Genomic DNA, 18,601 nt, shown 5'->3' with positions numbered 1-18,601 from the left:
TAAAAAAGTGTTTTCAGTAGCATTTATTCATTTTTGCTCTATGAAATTGGTACAGAGAATTGTGAAATTTTTCTGGTATTGGTAACAACTAGTGTTGTCAAAAGTACTGGTACTTCGTACCAAGTCAATACTAAAATATAAAAGATGTAACGATACCAGGGTTTCAGCAGTACCGAGCACCGACTCTATCTGGTACCAGCGCTACTGCCACAAGACAGCTTTAAAATGCTCATTTTGAATATGTGCTTTGATACTCCTTACACTGCAATGGACAATTTATCAAATTTAAAATTGTGATGTCCTAGCGTGATTAATTAAACAATTAAAGGCTGCAATCTTAGTGTGGAAGAGTTGCTAACTTTGAATGAATATACCGCTCATACACTGGAAACTCAGACATTGAGAATCATTCACAACATGTTAAATCAGATGACAGCAGAGCATTAATCTACTGTAAACCACACCGCACATGTAAATGACATATTAATATAATTTAATCACAACATTTGCGCTTTAATCTCAACTTTATTTATAAAGTATTTAAAACTAAAAGTGTCGCAATCTGTTTATCTGGAAAGATTCTGGCAAAAAATACACAATAAAAGCACGTTTCAAATTTTAAGCTAGAGCCTTGAAATTGAAGAAAATATGACAAATATATTACAACTGTATAGTTAAATGTAATATTTACTGTAATTATAATAATAATAATAGTAATAATTAAGCTGTTGAATAAAAGTTTGGCAAACAAAAATGCACTGATCTGTTGAAAGTTCTATTTTCACTTATAAAAGTTTTAAGAATTAATTGATTAGATACCATTTCGATAATGAAATGAAATTAAACTCTAAAACGCGGAGTTCTGGAAAATAATAATAACAAAGGAAAACATGATTTAAGTAGGATAAAAGAATAAAACAGATTTCAGTAGGATGATACTTAAAACACTTAAGCAATGCATCCTTGATAGAGAAAAACTTGAAGGAAACATGGATTTATTTTAATTTATTATTTACTTTGAAATGTAAATTTTTAAATCGGCTAGACAGGTGTGTTCAATAGCACATTGTCATATTAGCACATATATGCTGTGGTACCAAAATTGGTATCGAGAACTGTGAAATTCCACTAGTATCGGTACAGACTACCGAAATTTTGGTACTGTGACAACACTGATGTTGCATTTAAAGTGTTTGTAGTGCATTCAATTATGTGAAGTTGTATAGCCTTCATGTATTTGAGTGAAAGACCAATATATTCACAAGGCCAATTTTTTCTGCCTGCATTTTGAATTTATCTGCATTGTTTGAAAGCTGTTCCACTTGATTGATTAACAGAAATTATCATTTTGCCTAGTGTCAGGTTCAAAATTTAACAACAGCTTTGAACAATTGAAAAATAAATTTTTGTAAATATTGTGTAAAATAGATGTTCATTAAAATACTTAAATTTAAATAGAGCTGTTCTGTCATGACTTCACTTTGTAGGCTAACCTGGAAGGCTAATTCGACATGGGTTGTCTCTGGAATTTCGAATGGGTTTTTAGAAAAGAATTTTGCAATTTATGAGAATAATAAGGTCTAATAATAGTTTTTTCTACAACATTCCCATTTGTTCAACAAAATGAATTGCCGTTCGTGACATGAATGAGGAAGTAAAGTGTACGTGTTTGTCGAATAATGTGTAATTAAGTAACAATCTACATTTCACTTATGTCACACAAGAGTTTCAAAATTCAAGTTTGAGAATGACTGTGTAATTTATGTTGTATCAAAACAGGAAAGTTGCTTACAGTAGTTTTAACCACAGCACAGACCTTATTTATTGAAAATCACTATTTTAAAAATCCATTACAAAAATCAATGACAAATGCTAATTTTCTTCAGGTTTTTAGGACTACAGACTGCTTTGTTTTATAATACACTGTATGCAGTGCTTTCAGAAAGTATTCAGACCCCTTAAGTTTGCAGCCTTAAGCTAAAATGTATAAAAATAAAAAAAAATACACATCTATCTACACTCCATACCACATAATGGCAAAGCAAAAACTGAACTGAACAAACTGAAATATCCCATTGACATAAGTATTCAGACCCTTTGCTATGACACTTGAAATTTAGCTCCGGTGCATCCCATTTCTCTGAATCACCTGTGAGTCCACCTGTGGCAAATTCAGTTGACTGGACATGATTTGGAAAGGCACACACCTGTCTACATATACACCTGTCGAGGTACAGATCAAATAATAAAAAAGGCTTTAAAAACAAATTAATTACGTGAAATATATATATATATATATATATATATATATATATATATATATATATATATATATAGGCAAGGCAAGTTTATTTATATAGCACATTTCATACACAATGGTAATTCAAAGTGCTTTACATAGAAGAGATTAAAAATAAGAATAATTGAAACAGTTTAGAATAAAATAAAATACAGTACAAACAGTCGGCCACACAGTGGCACAGTGCTCATTCAGTAAATGCACAGCTAAACAGATGTGTTATATATATATATATATATATATATATTATATTTTACTTTAGTTTTGGTAAATTGTACATTTACAGTGTATGGAAGAGTAAAATACTTCTATCCACTTTCATGTGTTATTTTAATGCTCTTTGATTAAACCCACAAACCCTTATTAAGATTATCATGAAGCAAAACCTTTGGGATATCGTTTCATTGTTTAATCACTCAACAGAAATAGAGTAAGCGTGCATCTACTCCTCTGTCAATGTGTGTCATTAACACTTAGCGTATGAACCCGACCAGAAACATTTTCCATAACATGATCAATTAAAGCGAAGCTGGAGTGCTTAGTGTTCACTATCAAAGTTTATACATGTTCGTTTATATTTTTGCAGGAATTTGATGCAAGTCTCTGTTAATAGTGGGCGCATCAGAGAGCTTGAGAAGCCTCTTCCGCACAGGAGCTGCTCTGGTTGAAGTCTGGTTTGTGACTGAGTTGCGCACGGAGTACAACTGAATGACACACAAACGTGCCCTTTATGGCATTTATATATTTGCTTAAAATTAACTTATTTGGGCTTTGAATTGTGATTTGGAATTACAAGTGCACAATAATCGCATAATCTCAAATGACCACAGTTAGATCAAATAACCGTGATCCGACTATTATATAATAATCACAACAGGCCTATATATTATTTTGTAATGTAACAACCATTGGCAACCCTGTTGTCTAGAGTGCCATCAGCTTGGGCTGGGTATTGATACAGATTTTCTGATTTGATTCCGATAAACAAGCTTTTGATTAGATTTTAATACTATATCGATTCATATGGGTATATTTCAGTTATAATGTCCATTTTGCTTACATGTGAAAGAAATTATCTTCAAGATAAGGTTGTTAATCATACAGCGGACCTTCTAAATAGTAAATTATGAAACATTTAATTTTACTAATGATGTTTCATCATTTTGTTCTTAAAAATAAATAAATCCATGTACTCTATCAATAAATAGGATTTTATATTGCATATATTATTTTTTTATGAAATTTTTATTGTTTAATTGCATAATTTGTACTATTAACAAGTATTTACATAATTTCTGTCAAGAGCGCATGTTTACGAGAGAGGACTTGAATGCTTTACATCATCCCTATGTGTGATTAGCATTAAATATTTGTTTTTTGTTTTTTCAATCTGTTTTTGACTGACTGTAAAGAACAAAGCATATTAAAAGAGACATTATTAGGATGGGATGGATCTCGTCTTTGGATACGCATTACATGGAACAACTTTTACTCTCAACACGCAGTGAAAGGATCTCTCTGTTAAATACTCCACCACTAAACCACACAATCTTAACATTTAACAGACAGTTGCCAAATAAATACAACATTTTAGGTGCATAGCATGGAATTTGGTTGCAAATGAAAGTGATTTCCTCTCATTGTAGTGGAGGGTGGCACATACAGTAAAAGATTTAAGAATTTATTTTGAGATTGTTCACATGAAGATCGTAATGCATCAGATAATGTATCTATTTACCCAACCCTACAATCTGCATTTAATTTTTTTTTTAACATTTTTTGAACCACTGGTTTGTGTACCTATATTCATATTTGTGTGCATCCTTATTGTTTATGCATAATTTTGTGTGTGAGAAAGCAGAGCTCTAGTGTGTTTGTGGTATAGTTGCTGACTTTCACATGACTTATTTCAGTCACTGATCAGTGCATTATGGCCAAGGGATACCATTAGCCATACCATTAGATCACAGACACACACACACACACACACACACACACACACACACACACACACACTGTTTTCTTTTAGAATTACTGTCACTCCCTGGCTAATATTTGCCAGCAGTTAGTGAGTGATAAGACTGTAAGAATATCAATAATGTCACTGAGGGAGATTTTAAAAAAAAAAAACACAGACAAGACAATTCTAAGTTTAGTTATTCATTGTTGACAAGACAAGACAAGCATCACTATTGCTTTTGCTTATACTGTAGGTTAGGGATTTATACAGACCCCCAACTCTAATGGGGGTCACACACCAGATGCGTCAGGCCATACCGCATCCTAAAAATCGAAACCACTGTTTTCTATTAATGTACACAATTTGTCGTCGATGCTCGCCATCCATGGTTGGCGCTCATCCACAACTCCAGGTAGCTGCCCAAAATTCTGCTATACCTCTCACATAGTTTTCCATGAAAGTACATTAAGTTTGACCCAAATCATAATCAAGGGACATATACTGATGACTTTAGGCTAGAAGATACATTGTGGATTGGCAATTTTTCTGTCACAAATTAGTTGTTTTGTGTTTTGACAGCTTGAACTAAAGCTTTGGCTACATAGACAATGCATAGAGAAATTGCATGATAAATGTCCCTCTTTCTAATCTTAAAGTTTGCACTTAGACATAATTTTGTTTATTTGTAAAGAAGTACAAAAACCTTTATATATAACTCTTGTCTGTACGGTGATTACTGTACATTCACTAGCTGCGTTTCCATCCAACAAGTTTTATGTACAAATATACATAAGAAATCCTGAATGGAAATGCTTGGAATACAAATTAACTCTCAAAATTTGCATAACATTTTATGTGGATATTCTGGTGTTTCGCATTAGTTAAAATGTGCATTAAAGTGATGGAATTGGCTTATTAGCATGAACAGTGATGTGTCATGACCATTTGTAAAGCACAATGGCAATGTGCTCATCGGATGGTATAGTTGTGTGAGAGCTTGTCGTGACTGGCTCAACAAAAGGCTCGACCATGGCACGATTCTTCAAACGTAGCCCTGGTTAGTTAAAAGTGCTTCACCCACAGATCATTATTAAAGTGGGTCCTCAATCCACCAGAACTGTTTTGAACATGGGCACTCCCATGTATATGAAGGCTGTCGGAAGATGGGAATAGCCATTTTAGCCATCATTATGTGAGCTCTGACACTTATTCTGCAACGTCTCCTGGCAGCATTTAAAATCATAATGTACAATTGCTTTACAGCAAATACAACTCTCCCCGAAAAAAAGAGGTCATTCAGCTGCTCCATGAAAATATCCTTAAGATAATGCATGTTTACAGTTCATGGAAATTCGCAATGTTTAGCATTTTCTTTAGTCAAATTTTCATAAATGCACATAAAACATTTTGATGGAAGCCCAGCTACTGTTTTGGATTGACACCCCTTTGCACCAATCTGTTTGTGTGATACCAGTGACACGACGCTGTGCATCTTGTCTAAGTTGAGTGGGGTTTCCATCCAAGTTGCTAATTTAATTTATGCAAAGAAATTTATTATTGCAAAAACAAATTGTGAGTAAAGCAGTGTTTCCATACCATGCGATTCCCACATACCCATTTCTTCCTTCCTGTGTCACTCTGTTTGAGTCTCACACTCTTTTTCTCTCTCTGGTTGCCAAGAGCAAGTGAGTGGGTGTGTATTGGGGGGATAGTTGTTATAGCAATAGTGAGGTCTTCCTTATATTTTGTTGTCATGGCAACTTTGGCCACTTGATATCCCCTACACGTGAGTTTGAAGCACCCCATCTCACGATACTTCAAACGCTCATGCGCACACTCGATACTTTGAGTACTCTCACAACATGGCTGTTAATCAAGCTGCCTTATCTGTATGTTGTACAGACACACTCAGTGTTAAATAATTAGCTGAGAGGTGTACATTTGAATGTTTGTATGTGATAGCACACAATTCAGTGGCATTAACTTGAGTATAACTCATATATTGTAGGTGTGCCGTGTGAATTGCAAAATGTGTGTTGTGTGTGTGTGTGTAATATATGTTGCAGGTTAATTACTGCTTGGATGTGTTCTAGCATGACTACACATTATGAGAAACCAATATGTGTGCATATGTTGTATAGAGCTATTGGAAAGCATGAGCAAACCAGTTACTAAGGTGTAGTTCACTAACAAGGGAGTGTTTGTGTGGGAGAGATTTTTGCTAGTTTTACACCAAAGAGATAATGGACTGATGGATTGTAACGGCACAGTGAGAGTCATGCTAGTGCACTCATTTGTGATCTCTCAAAAACACACACAATCACAATCTCCTAAACTGGTACAGCCTGTAGGACAGGTCTTTGACTAACCTCACAGAATATTTAACACACCCACTCAGTTACTGTAGGGCACATGTGAGATTTTGAAACTGAATTTGATCATTAACATCATCTGGGATTAATGTGTTTTTGTGTATATTTTTTCAGTTGTCATTTACAGCGTATAGTATCAAAGTAAACACAAGAATTTAAAGATTCATTAACTCTCTCTTTCTCTCTCTCTTGCTCTGTAGCTCCTCCCCCCAGCAGATTTAACCGGAGAGTGTCGGGTGAGTTCTGTTTGACGTCATTGCACTAATCATGTGGTTTAAAGTGTGTGTGTGTGTGTGTAAGATAAGTGCCCTGCCTTTCTGTCATTTCCCACTGTTTGTTTTATAGTAATAATGTTGTCGCTCTGACTGTATATGCCCAATAATTCTGCCCCTTTCAATTGTGTTCCAGTAAAAATCCCCTCTTTAAAGATATGAATAACCTTTCTCTGCATGGGATATTTGAAGTCCCACATCAAGTGAAAGAATCAAGATATGCTACCTATAAAGAATATTGAGTAGAGCCTAGTTGTTTAACTCAATTAGAATCCTAATTTTTTAAATTGCGAATTTCAGAAGCATTGTCCAGTTTGTCAACATTGTTAGCTTACACATTCCAAACTATACTCATGAAACAATTGCAGTTAATTTACATGTCTTCCTCTCCTACCTTCTGTCTTCTGTTTAAAATGCAGTTAAACTGTTTAAAATGTTAATTAACATACATTTTATTAATATCTTAATTTAGCAATGTCACTTGACTGCTCTAAAAACTGGGGTCGCCAAATCCCAGCTAAAGAGTGTTTGTTTTAAGTGCACTGATTGTATGCTAATTTGGCGATGACTTTTATGTAAATCAATTATAATTTCTTTTCAGTGTGTGCGGAGGCCTTTAACCCTGATGATGATGAGGAAGACTCTGAACCGAGAGTTGTCCATCCAAAAACTGACGAACAGCGCTGTAGATTACAGGAGGCCTGCAAGGACATTCTGCTGTTCAAAGCTCTCGATCAGGTAAGCAAGCACGCACACACAATCATTCAGATATGAGGGCTATAAAGCAGTAAACAGATTGACGTCATCCAGGTTTTGTCACTCCTGGACTGTGTTCGGGCCAGTCAGACAGGTTTGCTTTTACTATTACTTGAACTACAGATTTTCTGCTGATGTCTTTTAGTGCACTTCTGTATCAAGAGTGATTTCTAAATACATAAATGGCAGTTCATTCTGTTACAATGCTCTTCTGCATTATAACAGAGCATGAAGTAACACAAGAGCTTGAAGTAACACAAGCACTTGTTACTTCATCACTCTCTCTCTGTCTCTTACTTGTACAGGAGCAGTTTTCACAGGTGCTGGACGCCATGTTTGAGGTTCTCGTGCAGCCACAGGAACACGTAATTGATCAGGGAGATGATGGGGACAACTTTTATGTAATAGAGAGGTGTGTGTGTGTTTTAATAATGGGTTGATGTAGCCAGGTGTGTTTAATGATAACGTTGTGCAACAGGATGGTTTATGGTGGGTTATGTTATAACAATATTCTGTATATCATGGTTAGGGCTGCAAATAACAACTATTTTGATAATTGATTAATCTGTCATGTATTTCCTTGCATAATTGATTAATCAGATAACAAGGAAACGATTTTTTTGTTTCCAGCAATATTTAAAATATGCATGCCATTCCACAACTTATATAATGCTCTTTCAAACAATTTACAAAAAAACATAAAATAATTAAGTGTATTTTTATGTTGTGAGTAAGAATGTCTAAAATATAATTACAACATAGTTACTAGAAAAAGCACAGATTGCTTTACACATAAAGTTTGAAAAGTAAATTGTTTAACATTTGCATTACATTTTAAATTGTTAAATGGCTTAATTAAACATTGAATAACAAATATTGCATCGATCAAAAAGATTAATTTGATCAAAATTATGCTATGCTCTGATTAGTGGGCACACATGCACGCACGCTTTATGAAGGATGTACAGTATCTCACAAAAGTGAGTACACCATCTCACATTTTTGTAAATATTTAATTATATCTTTTCATGTGACAACACTGAAGAAATGACACTTTGCTACAATGTAAAGTAGTGAGTGTACAGCTTGTATAACAGTGTAAATTTGCTGTCCCCTCCAAATAACTGAACACCTCTAAGTGAAAATATCCAAATTGGGCCCATGTGTCAATATTTTGTGTGGCCACCATTATTTTCCAGCACTGCTTTAACCCTCTTGGGCATGGAGTTCACCAGAGCTTCACAGGCTGCCACTGGAGTCCTCTTCCACTCCTCCATGAAGACATCACAGAGCTTGTGGATGTTAGAGACCTTGTGCTCTTCTACCTTACGTTTGAGGATGACCCACAGATGCTCAATAGGGTTTAGGTCTGGAGACATGCTTGGTCAGTCCATCACCTTCACCCTCAGCTTCTTTAGCAAGGCAGTGGTTGTCTTGGAGGTGTGTTTGGGGTCATTATCATACTGGAATACTGGAATACTGCCCTGCGGCCCAGTCTCCGAAGGGAGGGGATCATGCTTTGCTTCAGTATGTCACAGTACATGTTGGCATTCCATGGTTCCCTCAGTGAACTGTAGCTCCCCAGTGCCGGCAGCACTCATGCAGCCCCAGAACATGACACTCCCATCTCCATGCTTGACTGTAGGCAAGACACACTTGTCTTTGTACTCCTCACCTGGTTTCTGCCACACATGCTTGACACCATCTGAACCAAATAAGTTTAACTTGGTCTCATCAGACCACAGGACATGGTTCCAGTAATCCATGTCCTTAGTCTGCTTGTCTTCAGCAAACTGTTTGCGGGCTTTCTTGTGCATCATCTTTAGAAGAGGCTTCATTCTGGGACGACAGCCATGCAGACCAATTTGATGCAGTGTGCGGCGTATGGTCTGAGCACTGACAGGCTGATCCCCCCACCCCTTCAACCTCTGCAGCAATGCTGGCAGCACTCATACCTCTATTTCCCAAAGACAACTTCTGGATATGACGCTGAGCATGTGCAGTCAACTTCTTTGGTCGACCATGGCGAGGCCTTGTCCTGTAACTGGAACCTTTCCTGTTAAACCGCTGTATGGTCTTGGCCACTGTGCTGCAGCTCAGTGTCAGGGTCTTGGCAATCTTCTTATAGCCTAGGCCATCTTTATGTAGAGCAACAATTCTTTTTTTCAGATCCTCAGAGAGTTCTTTGCCATGAGGTGCCATGTTGAACTTCCGGTGACCAGTATGAGGGAGTGTGAGAGTGATGACACCAAATTTAACACAACTGCTCCCCATTCACACCTTAGACCTTGTAACACTAACGAGTCACATGACACCGGGGAGGGAAAATTGCTAATTGGACCCAATTTGGACATTTTCACTTAGGGGTGTACTCACTTATGTTGCCAGTGGTTTAGATATTAATGGCTTTGTGTTGAGTTATTTTGAGGGGACAGCAAATTTACACTGCTACAATGTAAAGTAGTGAGTGTACAGATTGTATAATAGTGTCATTTCTTAAATGTGAGGGGTATACTCTCTTTAAATTTAAACAGGAACAGTGTTATACACTGTATACAATAGGTTGTTTTACACAATGGATATACATGCATTGTTTTGAATTTATAACCTAGAGATAAGAATACTGCATTCAAATGCAAGTTACTATGTGTCCTGGTGAAAAGCAACACAACCACATTAAACAGCACTTGACATGGCAACCTGGCCACTAAACACTACAGTATATGCGTATTACCTTGAACTGTTTAATATAAAGCAGTGTTTCTGCTATATACATTCAAAAGCGGAACACCGCCACTGCTAAATTATGAGCGCTGCTGCTGAGATTTCAAATGGTTCATTAATATTCTTAATACTCGCATAACACTTGTCAGACTTAGTCAGCTGTGCGCATTTGAATATGGCTGGTACTGTAGTCAGTAGAACTGGTACTTCGGTACCAAGTCGATACTAAAATAAAAACGATGTAATGATCCCAGTGTTTCTGTAGTACCGAGCAGGACTCTATCCGGTACCAGCGCGCAATATGACTTGCACACGACTGCTTTTAAAATTCTCATTTTGAGCACGTGATCTCTTACTCCTTACACTGAAATTAACAATTTAGCAAATTTAAATTGTGGCATGTTCTAGTGTAATTAATTAAACTGCTAAAGGCTGCAATGTTAGTCTGGAAGAGCTGCGTGCTTTGAATATATAAATCCAACAGCTCATACATATTGAGAATCAATCATGTATCAGATGACAGAGCAGTGTACTAATCTACTGTGAACCACTCAGCACATGTAAACTAATGTATTTATATAAATAAATCATAGCATTTGTGTTTTAATCTCAACTCATCTTTATTTATATAGCATTTAAAACAAGTGCTTCACAGTAATAATATTTAAAACATAACATTTAAAAATTACCGCATACACAAACACTCACACTGTGTCCTACACTCAAATGCCAGTGTACAGAGATGAGATTTCAGACGTGACTTAAGTGTCACAGACTGTTTATCCGGAAAGGGAAGATTCCAGCAAAAAATACACAATAATAAAATCTAGAGCCCTGAAATTGTGACAGAAATACATTACAAAAGCATAGTAAAATGTAATATTCACTGTTATGATAATAATTATAATAATAATGAAGCAATACATCACAAGCAAGACCGCTGTTGAATAAAAGTTTGTCAAAAAAAAAGACAATGATGATGTGTTGAAAAGTTATATTTTCACTTGTGAAAAGATTTAAGAATGAATTGTGATACCATTTCGATGATGAAATTAAACTCTAATTTTACTGTGACAATATGGTATTGAAACTACAATACGGCTGGTATGAAACGAAAGGAACGCTACCTCATACACGCAAGAACTAACATCTCCTTTTGTGTTCTACAGAGGAGAGAAATCCATACAGACTTAAGAAGTTATGATAACATATTTTATTTTTTAATCAACTGCCCTTGAACTACCTATTAAAATATTTGTTAACTGTATCTGCCAAGAACAACAACATAAATGTAATTGACCCTTTGCTAAGCCCTGCCTAGAGTTTTTAACATATATGTTAATTTAATTATATCACATTTAATAAATATGGATTGCAGTGTCACTCTTTATAACAGCCAACGTAAAAATACTATCCATTTTTATTCTTTATGAGAATATTTGCCCAAAAACGCTTTGTTCACGTCAATCTCCTTTTCATTCTAATGGGGAGTTCTGCAGAGCTTGTCAGAGCAAGCAACCATTACAAAGGGGGATTGAGCTTAGCAAAGGATCAATTCAGCACATGATTGTTTCTCAGCATCACATCTTGCTGAGAAACAAATGACTGAAGTAGAGGGCCATAATTAGGCTATATACTTCTCTGTCAAGTCATTCTATCTGAAAAAACTAGAGGTAAGTAACCCCAGTGAGATTGTTGTAAATTTTCAGATGTTTTAGGAAATTTTACCTCAGAGTACTCTGTGTCAAAAGTCCCCAGTAAACACACACATGACAAGGTGAACATGAATAACACATCTGTAATGATTCTATAGTTGTTTTAAGCCGATATGCATAAATACGGATCTAGCGTTGTGGGCTCTTGGACGTGAGCACAACAGCACCGCTGCAAGGGGAAACACTGTAAAGTGCTTCAATGGTTTGGAGAGCTTGGGTTTCACACAGTTTTTTTCTGCTGCAGCTTGCTCTATATTCCCCACCATTTTTCAGATGTCTTTTTTCATATGAATAGGCTTTTTCACAACTGTAAAATGACTTGACCTAAGAATGTTCTCTGTGCGAAAGTGCACAGACCAAACTAACCGACAGTGTTGTCAAATTGTTGTCTTTTGTTGATTTTATCTATAGTTAATGCAGCCCTAATCATCATCCGCCTTTTTATATTACGCTTAATTACAATATTTAAATTAATCTCCACCAGGCACAATAGAAGTTTTGAAAATTAAAGTTTGCACCTTTGTTTTAAAATGTGAGAGGAACTGAATTTGTGTTAAGTCTTATTCATTGTTCTTTAAACCATATTATGTGTTAATACTTTGAGGTCAGAATATCATTATAAAATTGTGAATAATAGAATTGTAATAACTAGATTGCTACTACAACACTAACTGTGTGTATTTATATTATGCAAATGTTTGTGTTTGCAGGGGTGTGTTTGATATTGTGGTACAGAAGGGTGGTGCGGGGTGCTGTGTGGGTCAGTACAATAATAAGGGCAGTTTCGGAGAATTGGCCCTCATGTACAACACTCCACGTGCTGCAACTATCGTTGCTAAAGAGGAGGGAGCCCTCTGGGCACTGGTGAGTGTGTGAAAGAGCATCTTACAGCAAACAATTTTGACTTGGTGCCCTGTAACAGCACCACCTCGTGGACATGTAGTTGAAACACTGAATGGCTGCAACCTAATTTTCATAATGCTAAGAAGTTACTGCTTCATTTTCTTTCATTTAATTTCACTCAGAACAAACTTGGACACTGAAAATACGTGTGATAGAAGCATAAATCCAAAATGTATTCTGATATTCAAAATGTTTTCACCTGATCCCTGTGTCTGTTTCAGGACCGAGCAACCTTCCGTAGACTCGTAGTGAAGAACAATGCGAAAAAGAGGAGGATGTACGAATGCTTTATAGAGTCTATCCCACTGCTCAAATCACTAGAGGTGAGACGAAGACAGATGGAGAAAATCTATTTATTTGCTAAAAGTATGAAAGAATGTCAGGATTGTAAAGCTAAAGCAAACGTTGAGCAGTTTTAGGAGGTAACAAATATTTTTGGGTAATAAAATGATCAAATAATGACATCATTTTTCTGTCAGCTGTCCGAGAGGATGAAGATTGTTGACGTCTTGGGCGTAAAATCATTTCAGGATGGAGAGAGAATCATTATGCAGGTGAGCTGTTTATTTGAGTACAGTGGTCCCCAAGAGTAGGGCACTTAAAGCTGTACATAAGAATTGCATTAGGTAACAAAATATTAAACCAAGTGGCATTTATTTTGAAGAAAGATTGTACAAGCACAAGGAGTTATTGAAAATGATGTGTAAAAGAATTTAGACACCTTCTGGTTGACAAATTTAGTGGAACATGTCTATAGTTATGTTTATAGTATGCAATGAATGACACCTGTGATTACTCTGCAAAGACACCTATCTGAAGGGGAACTGACTTATCGGTACACTCACTAAAAAAATTATCTTGACAGTAAGTTAAAAGTCATTGCAAAAATGTATGAGAAAAGTGATGTGCATTCTGAGAAAGGGTCTGTTCTTTCTTCTGCAGAACAGATTTATAGAAAAAAAAATCTCAGCTCTGTATACAGGCCCATTCAATGCAAGTGGATGGTGATCAGCACTTTAAAGCTCAAAAAAAGCTCAGACATTCTAAATAAAATTAAATGAAACGGTGGTTAAATGTATGTCTTCTAAAGCAATACGTTCACTTTGGGTGAGAAACAAATCAATATTTGAGTCCTATTCACATCGCACTCCAATGCACGTCCATGAGGGTACCCGGTTCACGCAGCCTCTCGCACGATGTAAGCGCTTTGGCATGTTCACGTGAGAACTGACATGATACAACTGGAAGTGCAGTTCGATTTGTTTACAAGAGAACACTGTTCACAAGCATCACTGGTTTTGCTTTCATTTGAACTTTCCAGCCTGCTTGCATCACAATGAGACAGCGTGAACTGGATCCTCTCATGAAAGTGCATTGGAGAGTGACTGGAAGTAAACAAATATAGTGAAAAGACTTCAATATTGATCTGTTTCTCACCCAAAGCGATCATTGGAGTCATAGGGATTACTTCTATGCTGCCTATGTGTTTTTGGAGCTTTCGAGTGCTGATCACCATCTACTTGCATTGTGTGGACCTACAGAGCTGAGATAGTCTTCTAAAAATCTTCATTTAAGTTCTATAGAAGACAAATTCATACATATCTTGGATGTATCAGGGTGACTAAATGATGAGAGAATTAAAATTTTTGGGTGAACTATTCCTTGATCATGAAACGGGAGCAGAACGAATTTCTGAGTAAATCATTTGTTGAACCATTCTTGCATAGACCGTTGCATTCAATTCAATGCAACAATGGACCATTTTCACTGACGTAAAAGCGTGTTTCCACCTTAATTCTACAGCGTAAATATAGCAAAGTTTTTTCATATTCGCAATTGTATAATTGTAAAGTGTACAGTTCTATCTATATAATTTGTTTGATATTACCCTGGAATTAGTTTGGCATAAAACAAATTACTACAGATGCGATAAGGTTTGAGAGATTGACAGTAAATTTGCCATCTTCTGATTGTCGTAATTCATCTCTATTTTTTTTTCTTCATTTGGAAAGTTGTAGAAACATAATAATGCCGTTTTTCTTTTGCTGTTGGAGCAAATGAGTAAGCAAAAATTATATTTGTCTTAGTCTCCCATTCACTCCCATTTACTGCTATCAAAGCAATAATTTACTTCTGCATTCCGAAATCCAGAAGTGTGAAAAGGTGCCATTTACGTAAGAATGGATTTATGAACGAATTGCACAGAAATTTGTTCTGCTTGTGTTTCATGAATAAGGCTCATTGTGTGTTAGTCAGTGGGTGTGCAGGTGAGAGTGTTATCATTCTGTTCAGCTCTCAAACTCTCACAGCAGCTAAAGAATGTCTAAAATAACCACGCCACACTCACATAGAGCAGGCGTAATTATAGCACTATAATAATAGAGCAAAGCTAAAGATCAGGGCTCTGACTAATGCGATTGTATCATTATTCATTATTATTATGGGCTGTTGTATTGCCAGGGTGATAAGGCTGATTGCTTCTACATTGTGGAGTCTGGAGAGGTAAAGATTATGATGAAGAGTAAAGTGAGTATCTTCCCTCCATCTTTTATATTTTTTTCATCTCTTATGGAAAAATGGTGACCACAGTATAACTTATGGTTATATTATCACTCTTATATTATCTGTTAATTGCTCAGTTTGTAAATAAATAAAAAATAGTTTTACTATTTGAAAAGATTAATAGATTTTTAAGGTGAAGAGTGTAATTTCTGAATAATAAAATACTTTCACAACTTAATATGCAGAGACAACTTTTAAGTCACTCATTTGAATGTTTATTTTCCTGAAAAAGTGTAAACACTGTAATGCTGTGGTTGTCAAAACATTGCTTTGAGCAATATAACAGAATTTAAAATGGCAGAAATAGTAAAAGTAGTATGGTTGTATGATGCAAGTGGTGCAGAAAGTCCACACTTCACCTTTAATCTCTGTCTCTCTCAGACGAAAGCAGACAGACGTGATAATGCTGAGGTTGAGATTGCTCGCTGCAGCAGAGGGCAGTATTTTGGAGAACTTGCTCTTGTCACCAATAAACCACGAGCTGCCTCGGCCTATGCTATTGGGGACATCAAATGCTTGGGTAATTGTATAACTTATATTTTTGTATTAAATAACCCAATGAAATCAAAATCTGAGTTTTGTGTCTGTTAGCTTTGTGGTCATCTATATGCTAGTGTGCTCCCAAACCTTGACAAAATCATTTTTAGCTGATACATGCAGTTGAAAATTACAGTCGTTCTCTTTGTGGAAGATTTACCAAAAATAATTGACTACTATACACAGATTTTTGTCCAGTTATTTATGTCTGTGATTTATGGCTTTGACATAACTAAACCCTATTGGCTGTTTAAAAAAAATCTCATATTCTTGCTGTTTCAGTGTAGCATTTCAACACAGAAAAAGAACTGAAGTAAAATGTTTGACAAGTGCAGGCAATTCAGTGCTAGCTAGTCTCTAATAATGATATATGGTTGATGTGTGTGTTTTAGTGATCGATATACAAGCCTTTGAGCGTTTGCTGGGACCCTGTAAAGAGATCATGAAGAGGAACATCACCCACTATGAAGAGCAACTGGTGGCTCTGTTTGGATCCAGCATGGACCTTAGGGACTGAGACAGATTGGCTGTGCCTTACACACACACACACACACACACACACACACACACACTATACACAACACAGACCGAAATCATTTTGTAGGCACACATTTCTTTTTTATGTGCACTCATACTCCAACCAACGTGCTCGCACATAAAAATCATCTCACACAAACACACTCCTACTGTCATTGCTTCAGCTGCTCGGTATGAAAAACAAGCATTACCAGCCCAAATGCTGTGACCCTGAACCAACCACAGCCTGGAGAGGATGTGCGCACACATACACACAAACACACGTTCACTTACACCAAAAATCCCCAGCCAAGGACCCATTTCTTTCTCATGGTCACTTGCAGTCACAACAAAGAAAAGAATAAAGATAAGATAAAAAATAAATCTATGTTTAAACAAGTTATCTTTCAATAAAAAAAAATTCAAAAAAATAAAAAAAAGTGCAAAAATGTAACAAAGTTTTAGAGCATTTTATGATGATTCAAAGCTTTGATAAACACTTGTTTAAATATGACCTGTTTCCTTCCCTGATGTTGGTGCATAAAAGTTTTTGCTGGTGGTATCCACAGTGACTGATTTTCTCACTTAATCTCCACGTTGTATTGAATAATGTATTACTAATATCATTATTATTATTATTATTGTATATTATTTTTGTTAAAGATTGACTCGCTGACCCCCCCCCCCCCATTTTGAGGATGCGAGGTAAAATCTAGTGCAGATTTTCCCTTTAGTCTCTCTGAACAAGTCATCCTGAAAAATAAAGCAGACATTTTGGTAACCTGCTCGGACTCTTACGTTGCAAATGTGTGTGTGTGTGTGTGTGTGTGTGTGTGTGTGTGTGTGTGTGGTAAAAGGTGCGGCCTGTAATTACTGGAACAGTGCCATTTAAATGTCAGCAGTCAGTTTTGTTTTTGTAAACTTTTGAATGGAGGCACTATAAAAATATTTTGGAATGGATTGTTATTGTTAGTTGGGTATCACCACTGAAGGTTGGCTAGTTTCAGCATTTACAGATTGTACTTTTAATAAACTTTGGATAAATCAGCTTGTCTGCATTTATTTAAAATATTTTCCCCCCTTTGGGAGGGGTTGTTAGTGTGTTCATCTGAGTCACAAAGAATAAATATTAATATGCAACAATGAATCCAATCTATTGGATGATTCTAAGTAGGAGGAAGTACTCATTAGGGAGGTACTTGTATGATTCCTTCATAAACTTCCCATTAATTGAATGTTCCAGGGTTCAATACAAGTTCAACTCAAAGGGATGGTTCATCAAAAATTGTAATTCTCTCATCATTTACTCACCCTTATGACTTTTTACTGCAGAACAAAAAGATTTTTAGAAGAATATTTTAGCTATGTGGGTCTACAGTATACAGTGCTAATGAATGGGTGCCAACATTTTGAAACTCCCAAAATGCACATAAAAATAATCCATACATCTCTAGTGATTAAATTGTTAACTTCTGAAATTATATGATAGGTGTGGGTGTGAAAAAGGTCAATATTTATGTCAGTTTTTACCATAAATTTCGCTCCCTGCCCAGTAGGCAATATGCACAAAGAATGCGAGTCATCAAAAATAAAAGGACTGAACTGTTTCTCACTCATAGGCCTACCTATAATATTGCTTCATAAGATACTGATTTAATCACTGGAATCTTATGGATTATTTTATGCTGTGTTTATGTGCAATTTGGAGCTTCAAAGTTTTTGTCACCATTCACTTGCGTTGTATAGGCCAACAGAGCTGAGATGTTCTAAAGATCATTGTTTGTGTTCATCAGAAGAAAGCAAGTCACACATCTGGGATGGCATGAGGGTGAGTAAATGCTGAGAGAATTCTCATTTTAGGGTGATCTATCCCTTTAACAGCATTTGTAGCATAATGTTGATTAGCCTACCACAAAAACACTTTTTTCTGTTATGGTATAGTATGGCACTTTCAATGGAAGTAAATAATGCCAGACCATAAATGC

General features: G+C 36.0%; 1 protein-coding gene across 3 annotated transcripts in view; it reads left to right on the top strand.

Moving 5' to 3' along the window:
* LOC127630786 (cAMP-dependent protein kinase type II-alpha regulatory subunit-like) overlaps positions 1-17,656 on the top strand; it is a 30,440-nt gene extending 12,784 nt beyond the window's left edge. For all 3 annotated transcript variants that reach the window (XM_052108564.1, XM_052108563.1, XM_052108562.1), the window contains 9 exons: positions 6,832-6,867; positions 7,505-7,641; positions 7,965-8,071; positions 12,809-12,962; positions 13,223-13,324; positions 13,481-13,555; positions 15,462-15,527; positions 15,945-16,083; positions 16,493-17,656. In XM_052108564.1, the coding sequence (XP_051964524.1) occupies positions 6,832-6,867; positions 7,505-7,641; positions 7,965-8,071; positions 12,809-12,962; positions 13,223-13,324; positions 13,481-13,555; positions 15,462-15,527; positions 15,945-16,083; positions 16,493-16,617 (941 nt within the window). In that variant the 3' untranslated portion in view covers positions 16,618-17,656. The remainder of the gene's footprint in view (positions 1-6,831; positions 6,868-7,504; positions 7,642-7,964; positions 8,072-12,808; positions 12,963-13,222; positions 13,325-13,480; positions 13,556-15,461; positions 15,528-15,944; positions 16,084-16,492) is intronic.
* Positions 17,657-18,601: the final 945 nt, after the last annotated feature.

This window comes from Xyrauchen texanus, chromosome 37 (genome assembly GCF_025860055.1).
Source record: "Xyrauchen texanus isolate HMW12.3.18 chromosome 37, RBS_HiC_50CHRs, whole genome shotgun sequence".
Classification (NCBI taxonomy): domain Eukaryota; kingdom Metazoa; phylum Chordata; class Actinopteri; order Cypriniformes; family Catostomidae; genus Xyrauchen; species Xyrauchen texanus.
This window is presented reverse-complemented; position numbering and strand designations above follow the sequence as displayed.